Raw genomic sequence first — 18614 nt, 5'->3', positions numbered from 1 at the left:
TTGTGTCTGCTCCAAACTCACTTGCTGGAGTTTTAACTCCCATTACTTTAGAACATGACTGTATTTGGACATCGGATCATTAAAGAGTTATCTCAATTACAACAAGGTCTTATTCTTAACATACAGGACCTGAACCACATGATGCTCACAAGTCCCTCATTCTCTGTGCCACATTAAACAGCCCTATGAGCTATTGCAACAAAAAAGCCCCACACACCGCTGGAGTATTACAAGAAGACTTTATTTCTTGCTCATGGGCTAGTCTATAGGAGGATGGTCCGTAGGAGGCCTTTTCCTCTACATGGTAAGTCAAGGACCCAGGCTCCTTCAATCTTATGATTTCACTTCCTGTACAGCCCTGGAGTCCAACCAGCAGATGAGGAAGGAGGGGAAAACAGACAGCCTTGCTTCTTGACCACGTCGATCACTTCCCTTCCCAGCCCATGGGTGAGACCTCGTCCTGTGTTAGCTCCTGAGTAGGGTCCAGCCTGGGAAGGTCCCACCCAGCAGCAGCCTTATTTTCTGCACAGGGAGCAGGGCAGCTGGCTCTGCACGCAGGTGAGGTTCAGTTTGAACTTATCTCCAGCTTCTTTTCCCAGCAAACGGGCTGCCTTGTTTCCAAGGGGAACCAGCAAGTCAGGGAGTCGAGTTGACCTGCTGTGAGGCACATTCCTAGTTTATTGCCTATAATAATTTTCATAGCTAGTCTAAGGGGCCACAGCTGCGGGACGAAGCTCTGACAACTGAAGGGCCAGGCGGGGGGTCCCGTAAGGGCCAGCAGCGAAAATATGAGAAGGAGAGGAAGAGCAGAAGTGAAGCCAGGGTGTTGTGCAACCAGGAAGAGGGCTGCTCTCCTGCTTTCCTTGCTCAGGTAAATATTTGACTGGGTATTTGCCTGTTGGGTGCGGGGAAGAGACTTGGCGAGAACACCGGCCCAGAGGAAGCAGTCATAACCAGGAGCCCCAAGAACAATCCAGAGACCCTTCGTCCGCTAGTGCATCGCCCACCCGGGCTTCAGGTGGCCCGTTACCAGCCAGATGTTCACTGCAAACGCAAGGTGAGTGCCAGGTAATGAGGCGGGACAAGTGCGTGTCCCAGGCACCTGTCTTCTATGTTGATTGATGGAAACTGGGAGAAGGCAGGGGTTAGGTAATGTGCAGGCGGGCTGGCGTGGAGGAAAGAAGCAGGGGTAGGTTCCTGGGTCGTTCCTTTCATCTTTGGTTCAGAGCCACAGAGTGAGTGAACAGAGCCCAGACGTGGAATTAGAGGGTTCTGGGTTCAAATCCCAACTCTGCAGTTTCTGACCCCAGTTTGTTAATCTATTAATCAGGTGGAATAGCCCCCGTAACCGGTGCCCGTGACCAGTCTCTCCATCCCTGGGCTCCTTCCCCCCCAGGCTCTGGCACACACTTCCTACCCTTCACTGTGTATGAGATCAGCCTTTTGGGATTGTTCATATGAATGAGATAATGAGTGCTTGCCTTTAGGTGTCTGTTCCTTTTGCTTAACATGGTATCCTCCCCTGTCTTCTAGGTTGCTCAAATGACAGGACTGCCCTCTTTCTCTGTCCCGACTGTGTTGATGAACCATATTTCTCTACCTGTTCTTTGCTGTTGGACATTTAGGTTGATTCTCTATCTTGGCTCTTGTGAATAGTGTTGCCATCGGCATTGGCTTGCTGTATCTTTTTGACATAGCAATTTCATTTCTTTTTAATATAAACCCAGTAAGTAGTGGGGTTGCTGAATCCTGTGGTTGCTCTATTTTGAATTTTTTGAGGAACCTTCCTATTGTTTCCATAGTGGCTGTGCTGACTTACATTCCCACCAACTGGTGTGAGTTCCTTTTCCTCTTTATCCTTGCCAATATTCGTTTTCTGTTGTATTTTGTTATTGTTGTTGTTTTTGGTACCAGGGATGGAACTCACGGACCCCCAATCACTGAACCACATCCCCAGCCTTATTTTGTAGTTTATTTAAAGACAGGGTCTCACTGTGTTGCTTAGGGCCTCCCTGTTGCTGAGGCTGGCTTTGAACTAGCGATCCTCCTGCCTCAGCCTCCTGAGTAACTGGGATTACAGGTGTGCGCCACCTCCCCAGCTTTGTTGTCTTTTTTGTTACTAACTGTTCTATCAGGAGCGAGGTTAGCCCACGGCATATGAACACCAAATGGGAAAGATTGGACATCTGCGAAGTCCTGCCCAGATGTGGTGGGAATCAAGAATTCTTACTCTAACGCGGAAATGTTTTAGATCTAAGAAGATATAACCAAAAAAAAAAAAAAAAGGACCATCACTGGTGTCATAGAATCTGCTTAGAACATTGGAGACATTTTGTCCTGTAGAGGACAAAAGAGAAAGAAGGAGCCATGAACACCCTGCCAGGCTTAAAAAAGAAGAACCCTTCCGTCCAGACACAATAAAGGAGGGAGGGAGCCCGAGAGGAGTGGGGGGAGAATAGCAGACGGGGCAGGGGGTGGTTCTTGAAGGACAGGTGGACGGAGAGCGCTAAGTGTCAGCTGGAGGGGGGTGGGGGATGCGGAGCAGAGAGTCTGAGGGGACCTGTCCCTTTCTCCTCTCTCTCCAGTGAGGCTCTGTGGCTGGGAGACAAGGAGGAGCTGTGGGTGTTTAGAAAGGTCCCTCTGAGCCAGGTGGAGCACAGGTGAGAGGTAGCAGGAGGACAGAAGGCCCCGGTGACAGTCTCAGTGAAGAGGAAGGTGGCCTGGACTAAGGCGGAAGCTGTGAGTGTGGACAGATGGGACTGGATTTGGCAGGGAAGGAGGGGAGGTGACTCTGGGCCTCTTTTTGGACGGATGGGTGTGTAGTGTGGCTCTCATGAGGCGAGGACTCCAGAGGAGGAGCAGGCTGGTGGAGTATTTAGTTGGGACAGGTTGGACTGGGGTACCTATGGGACACCCCAAAAGATACCCAGGAGGCAGGCAATTGACCCTGTGATCTGAGCCCAGAGACCTTTCCAGTTGTGCCCTCTGGGCCCTTGGCAGGCCGAGAAGTCAGCACCAGGCCCTCAAGAGCCTCCCTTTGTCCCTCCCAGGACCTCCTCACCATCAAGGTCATCTCTCTGGACATGGTTCAGCTGGTCTGGGTCCTTCTCACAGGGCAGCCTCAGGCCTGAGCGTGTTATTCAGATTGGTCTACCAGTTAAGAGTAGGGGACCCCTGAGGATCCCAGACACTAAGGCATTATCAATATCTTCATGTTCTTTTAGTGCTGAATGGGTTTCCTGTTTCGAAACTGGAAGAAGGGTTCGGATTCCAGCTCGGTCAGTCAGTAGCTGAGTGACTTTGGGCTTTCCTCCACCTCCCCAAAGCCTCAGTTTTCTCGTCTGTGCAGTGGGGGTACATACTGCACAGGTTGTGAGAGGGCTCAGTGGGGTAATAACTGGAAGAACCTGAGCCTAATATGCGGCACCTGGCAAGCGTCCAACAAGCAACAGCTATTATTATGTTTAGTCGGAGAAAAGAAATGAAAATGAGCAACACTCTATTTTACAGTTAAGGATGGTAGGAAGTATGATGGTGCTCACCTGTAATCTCAGTGATCGGGAGGCTGAGGCAGGAAGATCTCAAGTTCAAGGACAGCCTGGGCAACTTGGCAAGACCCTGTCTCAAAATAAAATAAAAAGGGCTGGGGTATAGCTGTGAAGTTACACCCAGGTTTGATTATTTAAAAAAATAGAAGGAGGAGGAGGAGAAGGAGGAGGAGGAGGAGAAGGAGAAGATGGAGGAGGAGGAGGAGGAGGAGGAGGAGGAAGAGGAGGAGGAGAATGGTAGGTAGAAAATGGATTTTTGTGTTTTTCAAGCACCAATATCTTCTTTTCTTTTTTTATTGTTGGTTGTTCAAAACATTACAAAGCTCTTGACATGTCATATTTCATACATTTGATTCAAGTGGGTTATGAACTCCCATTTTTACCCCGTATACAGATTGCAGAATCACATCGGTCACACATCCACGTTTTTACATATTGCCATACTAGTGTATGTTGTATTCTGCTGCCTTTCCTATCCTCTACTATCCCCCCTCCCCTCCCCTCCCCTCCCATCTTCTCTCTCTACCCCATCTACTGTAATTCATTTCTCTCCCTTGATTTTTTTTCCTTTCCCCTCACATCCTCTTATATGTAATTTTGCATAACAATGAGGGTCTCCTTCCATTTCCATGCAATTTCCCTTCTCTCTCCCTTTCCCTCCCACCTCTCGTCCCTGTTTAATAATGTTAATCTTTTTCTCATGCTCTTCCTCCCTGCTCTGTTTTTAGTTGCTCTCCTTATATCAAAGAAGACATTTGGCATTTGTTTTTTAGGGATTGGCTAGCTTCACTTAGCATAATCTGCTCTAATGCCATCCATTTCCCTGCAAATTCCATGATTTTGTCATTTTTTAGTGCTGAGTAATACTCCAGCCACATTTTTTTATAAATGCCACATTTTTTTAATCCATTCATCTATTGAAGAGCATCTAAGTTGGTTCCACAGTCTAGCTATTGTGAATTGAAGCACCAATATTTTCTTTCATGGCAGCATTATATGAGCCTTTTTGGGGGGTGGGGATTGAACTCAGGGGCACTTGACCACTGAGTCCCAGCCCTATTTTGTATTTTATTTAGAGGCAGGGTCTCACTGAGTTGCTTAGTGCCTCACTTTTGCTGAGGCTGACTTTGAACTCGTGATACTCCTGCCTCGGCCTCCCAAGCTGCTGGAATTACAGGCATGGGCCACTGCGCCCATCTATCTGAGCTTTTTAAACATGCATGAAAATACCCCATGCGTGTAGTCCAGAGGAGGGGCACCAACCCGGAGCCAACCGTGCCTCGATGTGCAGTTAACTTAACATGGGTGACGAGGTCAAAGCAAGGAGAAGAGAACAGAGATCTGGACACAGGGAGAGGAAAAGGAGGGGCCCTGGGAGAAGATGGGATAAAGACAGGGGGTGTGGGGGGCACTGCCATTTTCTCCCTGATTCCCAGAGTCACAGAAAATGACACCCACAGGGACAAACCAAGAAACAGAGCGACGGACTGAGAGTCACACAACAACCTGGGAGACCAAGAGACAGACCTGAGGGGGAGGAAGGAACTGGAAAGAAAACAGAGAAGACAGCCTGCATTTTATGGTATTTCTGGGCTCCATTTTGTCGCATTTTAAAAACTTAAACTTTTCATTAGGGAAAAGCTCACATGCATTCAAGAGAAGGGAGGATGGTGTGTGGAGCCCACATATCGATCACCCAGTTTCGACACCTGTGGACACATGGCTTGTCGTGTTTTGTGACGTCCCACTCCTTTCCCACCCCACTGCCCTGGCATCAGGGGCTTCATTATTTTTAAAATATCTTTTTTAGCTGTAGTTGGTCACAATACCTTTATTTTATTTATTATTTTACGTGGTGCTGAGGATCGAACCCAGGGCCTTGCCCATGCTAGGCGAGTGCTCTAGCGCTGAGCCCCAGCCCCAGCCCAGGGAATTCATTTTTGAAAGAAGGTCTGCTTTCCCCCGTGGATTCTCACAGCTGTGTCCAGGTGACAGGGTGCATGAGTCACTCTGTCACCCCTTCTGCTGTTGTCTCATCTTTGTCCTGAGAGAGCTCAGACCACCCTGTCCACAGGAGCTAGAAATTGAAGAGTCATGGAATCCGATGGCTGGAAGCCAAGGGATTGTGCAGGTTGTCGGAGCTCAAAGCCTGCTCCCTCCCTTGCTAACTTGGACAGGGTTCTTTTCTTTGCCTCGGTTTCCTCATCTGTGAAGTGAGGAGGTGAATAGTACCTTTCTCACAGAGCTGTTGAGGGGGTGAAATTAGTTAAGAAACAACCCTTAAACCATAGCTGGAATTTCAAGGGGTGTCAGCACACCATCTATCTGTTTAAGAAATAGCAGTGAGCCTCTCTCTACTGTGCCCAGGGATTGGGCACTTGGAGATGAGGAGAAGTGTCCCAGCCTTCAAGGAGCCTCCTCATCCAATGTGAGACACAGACCCTCCTCACACAGTGGACTGATTGCTGCGACAGTCTGTCCCTCTCAATTCACCAGTGACCAAGCAAACCCAGGGTTTCCTGAGGCTAAGGAGGCACTGCATTGAATAACAGAGTTAGGACCCATTCAATGCAGTTTTCCTGGCCTGGCCTCTTTGTCAGAGGATCAGAGGAGGCCAGTGGATGGGGGCAGGGATGGGGCCATTCTGGGCAAAGGTACGGGAAGTGTGAGATTGGTCACAGGGCCAGGCGTGGGTCGTGCCTTTGGCTACTGGTTAACCAGGTGGGAGACTGCAATCCACTGCATGGTCAGGGGCCAAGAGCAGGGGAGCCCTGGCACTCCCCGCCCTGCTGGTCATGACACACACTGGGGGAGGCTGGGGAGGACAGGAAGGAAGACCGAGGAAGGGCAGAGGTGCTCAGCCTGGAGAAGGGCCCGAAGGCTCTCAGGGGACACAGGCGCAGCAGCCAGCGTCTGCAGAGGCAGAAGCATATCTGGTGGTGTCTCCTTTCAGCTTTGCAAAGGGAGAAACACTTTTTTTTTTTTTTTTTTTTTTTTTGGTGAGAGCTGCCCACAAGCAGGGAAGGATGGTGGGGAGAGAAGGATTGCTCTTCCTGTCAAGGTCACGAAGGGCATCATGTGACTCTCCTTGTATCTGATCCTCCTGGCACCTTGAAGGGTGGCAGTGGACCTCTTTCCAGGAAGAGAAGAACAAGGTCTAGAGAGGGGCATGGCTCGCCCAGGGCCACACAGCAGTTGTGTGGTGGGACTTGCCCTCAGGTCGGCCTAGCTCCAAAGCCAGCCCTTTCCCCACTGACCCAGTAAGAGGAAGTTGGCCTCGGGAGGTCAAATGGGGCTTCCTGGCTGTCCCATGGGGGATCAGGGGTGCTCAGAGGCAGTCAAACCTCACATGGGGTTGGATTCCAGAGCCCTGGATTCTGATCCTGTGAGCAGGAGCAGTTGGGGGTGTTTTACATCATGGTGGACGGGGTGGCGTCAGGGCAGCTCAGCCACATGCGTGCCATGTGCCTCTCCCTCACCCTCCACCCTCTCCTTCCTCCTTCCCTCCCTCCCTTCCCTCCTTCTTCAAGCACTTGCCTGGATTTGTAATGTACTTTGACTCAAGTCAGAAGCCAGGGGTAGGGGTAGGTGGGGGATGATTCAAGTCCAATTTTGAATAAAACCTGCTTCTAGTTTTTGAAAAATCCCATGCCCTAAAGATGAGAGATGAGACATGGAAACCCCACAGGGAACTTGAGGCAGAAGTGCTAATGCTGCAGAGGGGCTGACGGAGGGGAGTGACCCTCCAACCCCCCAAGGGAAGGAGGCGGAGTGTCTCTGGTTGAGGGAGATGAGCCAGGAGGCCTTGGCTCCAGTTCCAGAAAGAAAAGATAAAGCCGAGATGAACTTTCCAAATGACCTCACTTGCTATTTACACATCTGAGCAAGTCCTGGAGTTTGGGGACCTGCAGTGCGAAGACACATGCTTGCTGAATGTGTCATGGAGTCAGAGGCCCTTGGGGATGGATGGGCCCCTAGCAGTCATCTGATCAGTTTCTTTCTTTTTTTTTTCAAACAACTGGCTGCAACCAAAAGTGGGCTGTCGGGTGAATTCAGTGGTGTAGCATTTTGCAAAATGAAATGGTCAGACCAGAAATGATTTGACTCAGATTAAAAATATCAGAGAGCACCAAGCAGAGGAAGGACATTGTTTTATGAAGATTTATTATATACATACACATACCTGAACCGGGTCATCGCTGTAATTGTGCGTTGTGTGTAACACATACAAATGTGACTTGTAGTCAAAAATTTTAGAAAGCCTGACCTAGCCCAATCTGTTCATTTTACAGAGTACGAACTTGTACAATAAGGAAGAGTGGCCCAAGAGAGAGGGCTGGCGCGATGGCTTCCTCTGTGCTCCTCACCCTAAACTTGGCTTTCCCCTAATACATTCGTTAATATTGACCCCATCCTCCAGTTTTGGAAATCTCATTCTTCTAGGCCATGCCCAAGGCCAGGGTCACATCTGCCAGCGGTGTGCTGGGAAATGTGTCATATCGGACTCCCCGAAAGGAAGGTGGCATCCTTACATATAAGTTGATTGTAAGTCATATTTATACAGCAGATATGTCACACAATTCACAAATTATAATAAAATATGCCATGATCTTTATTACATATTCCATCCTGCTGATTCATTTGCCCAGGATGCTTTCCATTGATTTTTGCTGTCCTCTCGTGCCTGTGGCCAGCCTATGTGACCACTGATAGATGAGGGTAGTTTTGACATGAACTTTGGTTGACACTTTTATTTACATTAATGAGTAAGACAAGTGTGAAACAAGGAAGACGTTAGTCAGAATTTTGCTTGTAATTGACAGGAGCTGCTCCTTTGATGAATGGGATAAAAGTTTTTGAGTCCTAAGAAATATTAAAAAAAAAAATAGATACTTTTTGCTACTCACAGTGTAAAGGCTACAAACATAATATATTTTAAAATCTGCATTATTAACGTGTCTCCATTACTTTATAGACAATCTACAAAACAACAGTCCAACCCCTGGTTGGTAGTGACTGCCAGTTCTCACAGTGTTAGTCCTCCCACGTGACTCATGTCAGGCTGCAAGATGCCCCTGAGTGTGGCCGGGGAGGACACAGGCAATCACCTACCCTGACGCTGTGCTGCTCTCCTCTCCACACAATGTTGGTAAAGAGCCTCCAGTGCACAGGTAATAGGAAAAGGTAGAAAGTAATTAGGAAGGGATGACTTTGGAGTCTTTAGTACTTTTGTGTTTAATATAATTGACTTAAATATAAGTTTCTATAATTTAATTTGGGGCAGTTGTGGTGTTTAACCCCCTTGCGGAGTTCCTGATCGGGTGACAGTTGGTTCTTCCAATCTGGCTCCAGGCAGCCTCAGCACCACTTCCCAGCTCTGAGGTGGGATTCTGCAGGCTCCTGGGATTCACAAAGAACCCCCAACACAGGGGGTGGGTTACCAGGCATCCCACGGATACCTGCATACACAGACAGACACACACACACACGGACACACAGACACACACACGTGGATGCACACCCACCTCTTCCTCCTCCCCTGTCCCTCCTCTGTACCAAGCATCCTTTCTGCTATCCATGAGGTGGTCAGCATCCTGCCCACTGAGCCCACCGAGGGGAACCTGAACTGGTCCTGGGTTGTGTGGCATTCCCTGGTCACTGCCTCTCTCTGGGCCTCAGCTTCCTGAGGGAAGTTTCCACAGAAACATAAGAAACATTAATAAACATCTTCTCAGACTCTGCTGAATGGGCTCTGGACTAGACTCGGGGTCACTGACGGGTCAACGGCTGCCTGGACGGCCAGGGAACTCTGAGAACTGGGGCAGGGAGGCGGGTGACTGCAGGGACACTGACTCTAACCTCGCCTCCTTGATTTTCAGTTCCTCATTTTAAAAAGGGGCTGATTCAGCCTGCCCTGCAAGATTCTTATAAAGATTAAATTAGTTAATACAAAGAGTGGAGTGCCTAGGACAGAGGGACACACAATAGAGTGACGTCAGTCGACGGGGGCTATCCATCATGGGTTTATCCTATTACTACATGTTAGCACCAGTGGAAGCAGGACTGTGGGGGACCCTCCACCCCCAGGAGACAGTCCACGCTGGGGTGTTGGAGAGAGGAGATGGGAGTACAGGTGACTATGTTCTGGATGTACGAAGAGACACGTCAATTCGCAGCCTGACTCCATAGCTTTATATTCAATTTCTTTAACTTTGATGAAAGATTTGTGCATTTTGCTCTGTCCTAGGGCAAACCTTGCACATGTCACATCACTTACCGCTGATTTCACGGACAGTTTCCCTTCAGAATGGCCTTCCATTCTTTGGGACAGCATTCAGTCCTCCCCACTTGCAAATTCCATGCGTGTTCGTTCTTTGCTACCTACTCTGTGCTAGCCGCTGCTTTACGCCCTAGGATAGATACACAGCCGTCGAGCCAAACATCTCTGTTGTATTTTAGGTGGAAAATTCAGAAAAGTATTAAGAAAAAGAAAGCAGACGGCCTCCAATCCCACCACCAGAGATGACCACTCTCAACCCGGGAATGTAATGTTTTATAATCTTTACATTTTTTTGGTGAGCGGTGTATCATAAGCACGTTTTTGTCATGCCACTCTCAGTGTTAGGCAGATCTTGTAGAGTGACATCTGGCCACTGCCCAGAAACTTCAATAAGCCCACTGGGGCAACCCTGGGTTCACCAGAAAGCATATGAGAAATGGACTCAGGGGTCTTCTCACTTATGTTGACTCCAACACATGTGAATTCTGTACACCACAGTGACTGCTGGGCTGTGAGGTGAGTCAGGGGATCAGATTCTGCAGCTCTGGACTCCTGGAGAGCTACTTGTAGACCTCGCCTGAACAAACCAGTCGCTAAGACGCTACGAGTCTAACTCCTGACTTAGCCCCTCAATGCAGGAGACAGGCCCAGCAGCAAATCTGTCCAGGCAAGGTCACCCATCAAAAAGAATTAGATGAGTCTCTACATAGTGGCATGAATGATTTCCTTTATTTATTAAATGAAAAATCAAATTTAGTCTGATTCTGGTTTTTTGCTTAAAAAACAAAGTAGGTTATAAACATAATTTTGGAAGGAGAAAAGATTTTCATTTACTACTTTATATACTTGCAAATATATTGAAGGTTTTGCAATGAGCATATGTTACATTTAACATTTTATGCACACATATGAGAGAGGGAGGAAGATAAATTCTCCACACAATGTAGTCTTCTAGTTCATACCTTCAAACCCTTCTCAGATTTTGTCCTTAGCTGATGTTTCTTAAAAGTAGAATTTCTGGAAATGGAATTGTTTCTTAAAGATTCTTGGTACACATTGCAAAATGAATCCTCAGAATGTAAATAAATGACCCCCAGTAAATAAATACTAATTGTCTTAACTTTCAATATTGCTGGGTAACTGTTTACGATAGTTCCCAATTTCATAGATCAGGTAGCATTTCATCTTAACTTTTTCTTTCATGACTAATTGAATTCTAGATATTTATTTACATTCATTTTTTACTATTTAATTGACATATAATAATTGTAAGCATTTGTGGTACACAGTGGAAGATTTCCATGCATGTACAACGTGTAGTGATAAATCAGGACAAATCAGTCCCCTCAAACATTTCTCAACTGTCTATGAAACATTTATCCTGTATGTTAGGAACATTCAAAATTCTCTCTTCTGTCAATTCTGAAATATACAACAAACTATTGTTAGCTATAGTCACCCTTCTGTGCTATATAATACTAGAACGGATTCCTCCTATCCTACTGTACTTTGCAGCCGTTAACCTATGTCTCTCTATCCAACTCTGCTCCTTAGACCTAAACTTATAGAATTTTAGCTGCTTTAGCTTTCACATACGAATGGGATTATGCAGCATTGCTCCGTCTGTGCCTGACTTCTAACGTTCCCCAGGCTCATCCATGTAGCTGCATGGCAGGATTTCAGTCTTTTCTGTGGCTGGATGGTTCTCCATTGTGTATATGCACCCTATTTTCTTTACCCATTCATCTGCCAGTGGACACCTGGGCTGCTTCCGTATCTGGCCCATTTTGAACAGCAGTGCAATGATCTTGGGACTGCAGATGTCTCTGCAATACACTCTGAATTTCCTTCTTTATATTTTGGTGCTGTGGTTGGGACCCAGGGCCTTGTGTGTGCTGGGCAAGTGCTCCACCACTGAGCTACATCCCCAGCCCTGAATTCCTTTCCTTTCGATGTGTCACCAGCCATGGGGTTGCTGAGTCCCATGAGAGTTCTGTATCAGTGTTTGGAGGAACCTGCATACTGTTTTCCCCTCTCAGCTGTACAAATGTGCATTTCCACCAATACCGTAAAGCCTTCTCCTTCCTCCTCATCCTCGCCAGCATTTGTCATTTGTTGTCTTTTTGATCGTAGCCATTCTAACGAGGGGGGCTAACACCTCACTGTGGTTTGGATCTGTGTTTCCCTGGAAATTAGTGATGTTTAGCACTAATCTACACTTCCATGTACCTCGTGGCTATTTGTGTGTCTTCTTTGGAGAAATGACAATTCAGATCATTTGTCCATTTAAAATTTTAAGTATTTAAAAATATTTGTGGTTTTTCCTCTGTTGGTGGCTTACTAGTCTTTGGATCTTTTTGTCTTCATGGTGGGTCTCTATTTATCTTCATTTTCTCCTCTTCTTGGTCATTTGTTGGGAAGATTGAATTTTTCTCCCATATATACTTTTTAATATAATGGTTTACATTCTCTATATATGTGCTGAGTATTGAACTCAGGGGTGCTTAACCACTGAGCCACATCCCCAGGCCTTTTAAAAAATATTCTATTTAGAGACAGGGTCTCAATAATTTAAGGCCTCGCTAAGTTGCTGAGGCTGGCTTTGAACTCGAGATCCTCCTGCATCAGCCTCCTGAGCAGCTGGGATTACAGGTGTGCGCCATGGTGCCCTGCTGATAATTACTTATTTAGATCTTAACAGTGTTTTACTAACTTCTTTGATGACGGTTGCCTTTAAATCCTTCTCCTTCCGCACAGATCCATTTTGTCTTGTTACCTGGGAATCTTGTCTTACTGCTGTCTTCAGAAGACCCCATTCATCACTGTGCTCTGCTGCCGCCCGGTTCTGCTCCTCCCCCCGCCAATTGCTGTGGGCGTGGAGCCTTCCTGCGTGGTCTGTGGTCATGTTGGGTGGTGCCTTTTCTCTCTGCTAGAGTCCTAATTGCTCCCCACTGTCCAGAGTTTTCTAGCAGTTTCTGTGCCCCCTGGTAGATACCTCTCTTGCTTGGAAACATAACTGCCTGCCTGCCTGCCTTCCGCTTTGAGGGTTCACATGGAATGGGGAGACTGGGGCATGGGCTCAGCTTACCTTCCTAAGAGCAGAAGACCGATGACAGTTCCATGACATTTCTGACAGCTTGAGTCTCACCCACCTCCACCCCACCATTTACTGGAGGTTTTAGAATTATGAGGACTGTGTCACCTCATGGGATCCTGGAGAAGTGCTCTTCCCTGAGGCTTTGGAGGGGACAGTAGTCACTGCCAGGGAAGGAAGCCCAGGAGATGGCCGAGTGGATGCCACAGGGGTCAGGGACGGCAGGAGTGGGCTTTGGGGGTGTTGTGAAGTCAGAGCAGCAGAACAGAGTACAGATCAGGTGGTCTTAGTGGGCAACCAGCCAAATTCCTTCCTCGACCCAGAAAGGAAGGAATCCCTCTCACAAAGAAGCCATGAAATTGAGCGCGTAGGTGCATGCCTGTAATCCCGTCTGCTCAGGAGGCTGAGGTGGGAAGGTCTCAAGTTCAAGGCCAGCCTGGGAAAGTTAGGGAGATCCTTTCTCAAAATAAAAAATTAAAAGGGCTGGGGAAGTATCTTAGTGGTAAAGCACTTCTGGGTTCCGTCTCCAGTACCAAAAAAGAAAAAACAAGTCATTCCACTATGTCCGTGTGTCTCAGACATGAGCCCCACCACCTGTCCTGCGGACACTGGACCAGAGAGGCCAGTCTGTGGTGTAGTCCAATAGCCTCTCTCCTGCCCCAACAGCCCAGCTGGTGCTTCTTGACCTTGACCATGGGAAACTATGTCCATAAACAGATTTTCTGGGAAGCTAGTGATGGTTCAGTCTGAGGTCTCCTTGTTTGTACACTTCCAAGGCTCTGGGAAGGCGGAGGGACTCTAGTTAAGTGTGTACGTGGTCATAGGTTTTCCTTAAAATGTGAAAATGTAAGATCTTTCTGTAGTTATATTTTGTATGTGGTGCTGAGGATCGAACCCGGGCTGCACGCATGCCAGGCGAGCGTGCTACCGCTTGAGCCACATCCCAGCCCCCTGTAGTTATATTTTAAAAGAACACCCAGATTACATATTTTGGGGCTCACATAACCTGAATCTGTCCCTGCTTGTGTCATCAACAAAAGAAGGAATTCATTTCGGTTACCAAGGAAGTTGAATAAGTCATCAAGCTGGAGAGAGAAATATGAAAGAAAATCAATCCATTTAGGGAAGACACACCACAAAGGAGCATCCCTGACTCAGAGAAAGCAAAATTTTAAAAGATCAGGTGGTCTTAGTGGTCAACAAGCCAAACTCCTGTCGGGGATGTTCAAGGCTGAGGAGTCCGTAGCAGTGATCGACGATGTGGTTTTTGGCCCTTTTCCAGAACCAGGCAGCTAAATGGCACCTGCACCAGCTCAGTGGACATGGAGCTCTTTCTCCATTACTCTATCATCCCATCAGTAAGTAAAGACCGGGGAGGGACGAAGAGGGGAGAAGAGTTGGGTGGCTGTGTGACACAGGCCCCTGGAGGGCTGACAGCTCAGGGGAGGGACATCAGCAGAGTTTCTTCTAAAACCTTCATTCAGTTTCTTACATTATACACCAATCTCATAGAAGAAAGATGTAAAGAATTCAACCATCAGCGATATCGGATAGAAGACGGAGCCTGTGCAAAGGCCCTGTGGGGAGAGAGGAGATGGAGAGCGTGAGGAGCTGAGAAGGCCAGGAGTGGGGAGCCCAGGTGGAGGAGTCTGGGGAGCAGGGCAGGGCCCAGCCCTGTGGGGCTCTCTGTTGAGTTCTGTCATCAATCAGAGGACAAGGGAAGTGACCGAGGGGTTTTCAGCGTGAGGGTGGCATGGTCAGATTTGTGTTTTTAAAGCTCACTCTGGTTGCAGTGTGGAGAGGAGGCTGGACTCTTTTGTGGGGCTCAGGGAGGGCAGCTTAGGTCCTCCTAGATGGGGGTGGACAACTTGAGATGTTGGGAGTGAGAGGACCTGCTCATGGGTGGGGGAGGGAGGTTAGAGTGAGCAGAGGTTGAGGATGACTCCTGGGTTTTACTTGCACATCTGGAAGGGTGGTGGCAGCTGCCATTCACTAGTGATGGAAAATTAGAAGAGATCCAGGTTTGGGGTGGATGAAACCACAAGGCAGGGAGAATATCATGAGTTCCATTTAAGACCCACTGAATTTGAGATGCTTCTTACAAAGAAATACCGAATGTGTGCTTGTATAGTTATGAGCTTTGGAACATGAGACATGTTCCATGTATGAGGACATGACCGAATCCACAGAGCAAATCTCTGACAGTCACCACTGCCTTTTCACAGATGAAGAGACCAAGGTTCAGGGAAGTTAAGTCTCCCTTCAAGCCAGTGTGTGGGAGAAACCAGGTTTGAACCCACATCTGTTCAGGGCAACACAAAAGAAAGCTCACTGCAAAATATCTGGTAGCTCAGGGCCACAAAGTCAGACCCCTGACTCTGCAGTGTGAGGTGACAGGGACGCTCTGCATGCTGGGCTCAGCCACACACCCTCTTTCAGTGGGGACACTGAGGCCCAGCTGAAGATGAACAGGTCCCTCTGACTCTCCATCTTCTCTTCTACAGCTTTTCATCATTTTGGTCTTGTCCCTCCTACAAAGACGAGAGCATGGTAGACAGACAGACGACACTTCCTACCTCCTGGGGAACCACTTTGGAATCATCGTGTGAGTTGAGTCGGGGTCAGCCCCTACAGCTGGGGGTACTCTGTAGTTGTGACCAACATCAACTTGAGGCCAGGTAGCTCCCAGGATCCATGCACAGTCCTGCGTGTCCCTTCCCCAATCCAAACAACACCCGAGAGATGAGAATCCACTTCGAAGCCATCGCAGCCCTGGGTGCTGAGATCTGCAGGAAGGAGACTAAGAGGACTCAGATTCCTGTGGAAAAGGCCTTCCCACGTGGAAGGTGTGGCCATCTCGGGGAACAGGAGGAAGAGCGTTCCCTGTGACTGGAGGCAGGGAGTCTTCCTGGCGGATGGTGCCATGAGTCATGTGCCAGATCTTGCTGCACCAGGGGAGCTTTCTTTAATTTTCCCCCCCTCTGTAGTTTTTTTTATTGGTGCATTGTGACTGTCCATAATGGCGGGATTCATTGTTACGTATTTGTTACATGCACAAAATATAACAATATGACTTGGCCAATATCATTCCCCAGTGTTGGAAAAGTCCACGCCCAGTGCAGGTTTTCAGATGTGCAAGTTGTTGAATTGAATTGCATCCTAATCAAGACGCCACTGGCAGTACTTACAAGCCATGTGAGACTTGGTTTCCCCATCTTTAAAACAGATGGACACCCCTATTCTGCTCATCACAGTGTCAATGTAGAGAGCAAATGAAGAAATACTTTATAAGCTGTGAAGTGCCACAGGCACAGGAAGGGTTATATTTCAGTAAATAACCCCTTTCCACTACTCCACGGATCCCCCTTTGGTTTCCATGTGATGCCTACCACCTTTGTTTTCCTGTTTCCTCTCTACCTTCCACACACCAGGGGAGCTTTCAGGTCCTTTCTAGTCCTTTCAGGCCATTCTGAGTCACTACATTCCTGATCATATTTTTTCTTGGGTTCTATGTTGCCCCATTATCCCCAACCATTACCATCACCATCACCATCATCATCATCACCACCACCACCATAATCACCATCATCATCATCATTACCATCATCACCATCACTATCATCATCACTGTCATGCAGTTAACATTCATTGCACCCTGTTTGTGACCCGGGCCCTAAGCCACTTGCCTTGCATTAGTTTCCTAAACCCTCTTGGCAATATAGCGTCGTGGAGGCCGTTATCCTCATACCATGGATAAGAAAACTCAGACTCAGGTTAAATGACTTGTCTAAAGCCATAGAGCTGCAAGTGACAGGAGCTTTAACCCAGACTGGTTTGGTATTTTTTCCATCTCTCAGTGTCAACGTGAGCAGGTTCAAGCTAGGGACACCCACAGAACTCATCGCTGGGCTCTGGAGAAGGAAGAGGAAGCCAGAATGTCAGGACTGAGGCTGAGGTTGACCCTAGATGCAGAGAGGGAAAAATCCAACCACCAAGTCCAAGGGCACCTCACACCAGCTCTGAGCAGCAGTTAGAGGATTCTGGACACTCCCTGGGACATTTGACCCCTCCTAAAGCACCAGGTGTAAGCCACGCTGGGGGAGGCAAAGCTGAGGTTGATGGGTAAAGATCTCAGACCCCACCCCTGGCATTTGACATGAAGGGGCTGGTGCAGGACTTGGTAAGAAGCAGGAATTCCATAGCAATTGTATTAAACTTCTCTGAATTAAATTGACCAGGGCACATTTGACTTGCTCCTGGCCACTTTCCCATCCTACTTCTTTTCATGATGTTTGCCTCCATCTTTACTGAACAATAACTCCATGTGCATGTGGCCCTCCACAGATTACCATTTGCTTTCCACAGTGGCACTCTGGTGAGCAGAATGGGGTGTCCATCTCTGTTTTAAAGATGGGGAAACTGACTCTCCCGTGGCTTATAAGTACTGTCAGTGGCATCTTGATTGGAATGCAATTCGTTCAACAACATGCACATCTGAAAACCTGCACTAGGTATGGACCCTTCTCCAAGGTCCTGGGCTAGGTCCTGCCCCAGAGGAGTTGATAGTTTATAGTTGGAGTTATTTACTCTGGTCTAGACCAAACTCTCCTGGCTGGAAGAGACAGACGTGCATTCAAGCTTAGTTACAGGAAAAGAAAAGAAAAAATTTGAAAATAAAAAATTTCACAGAAACCAGAATGGCCTAATGAGAACTGGTCTCTAGAGCTGGGAACCTATGGGAGATTGGCTCTTTGTCTTTCTGTCCCTGTGTCACCAGGGCCCCTCAGCATTATTTTGCTGTATTCCTCTCTGGTAGCTAGGATCTCTGACTTAGGATCTCTGTGTGGCATTGACTCTGATCCCATCATGATGTGACTTTCCAAATTAGGACTTTAACCACCTACTTGCTCATAGCCCAAGGGCCACAAATCCAAATACAAGAACAGGCATCCACCCGGCTCATCCAAAGTCAGGCGGTGACCCTGCCAAGAAGTCATGGTGGTATAGGGAAGGCAAATTTTTCTCTTTACCCTCTTAAGGTGATTCAGCTGGGTCCCAGAATTAAATTGACATAAAAGAGATCCACAGGACAAAAGCATGCACATTGATTTAACATAAATTTTATGTGACACAGGAGCCCTCCCAAGGAAATGAAGGTCCACAGAGGCAGCTAAAGTGGAACATGGATATATTGAATTGGATCCAAAGTAACACATTGTGGAAAAGTAACTAAATGATGTGAAGATTAGAGTTATGTTAATTAGTTCCGAACAGAATTCTCCAATCTCAAATTCTCATCTTTATGATAAGAATGCTATTTTTCTCCTATAGAGAGGGAAATTTCACGTGGGAATTTCACCTCCTGTGTTGAAGTAGCAACATGAAGGTCAGAGTTAATATTCTTGTGCCTTCAGGTTTAAAAGTGTATTTAACTCAAAATAATCAATGTGCTAGAGTGGTATAGGCTTAGTTCCTTCAATCACCTGGCACCAATGTGGCCAGAGATACCCAGACCCCATCAGATACACTGAGAGAGAATTCTCATAGGACATATTTGGGTCCAGGGAAGGTTACCCCAAACCTGTATAGGACACTTTTGTTGTTCTACCAAGTCAGTCATACAGTCTGTGTCTCCTAGACCACACGTGTCTCATTTTGCCTGATGTCGTGGATACTAGTGTCCTTGCTGTGT

General features: G+C 47.5%; 1 protein-coding gene across 11 annotated transcripts in view; it reads left to right on the top strand.

Annotated features, from left to right (window-relative positions):
* Positions 1–439: 439 nt before the first annotated feature.
* Positions 440–18614, top strand: part of LOC124101349 (stimulated by retinoic acid gene 6 protein-like) — a 43376-nt gene continuing 25201 nt past the window's right edge. For 2 of the 11 annotated variants that reach the window (XM_046457289.2, XM_046457288.2), the window contains exons 1-3: positions 441–871; positions 14205–14280; positions 15427–15527. In XM_046457289.2, coding sequence (XP_046313245.1) covers positions 789–871; positions 14205–14280; positions 15427–15527 — 260 coding nt within the window. In that variant the 5' untranslated portion in view covers positions 441–788. The other 9 variants (XM_046457290.2, XM_046457291.2, XM_046457294.2 and 6 more) reach the window with 9 other exon arrangements.

Source organism: Marmota monax, unplaced genomic scaffold, assembly GCF_021218885.2.
Source record: "Marmota monax isolate L192 unplaced genomic scaffold, Marmota_monax_Labrador192_F-V1.1 WCK01_AAM20220418_F8-fsc00069, whole genome shotgun sequence".
In the NCBI taxonomy this organism is placed as follows: Eukaryota; Metazoa; Chordata; class Mammalia; order Rodentia; family Sciuridae; genus Marmota; species Marmota monax.
Note: the sequence above shows the minus strand (reverse complement) of the source record. Positions and strands in the feature narration are given on the sequence as shown.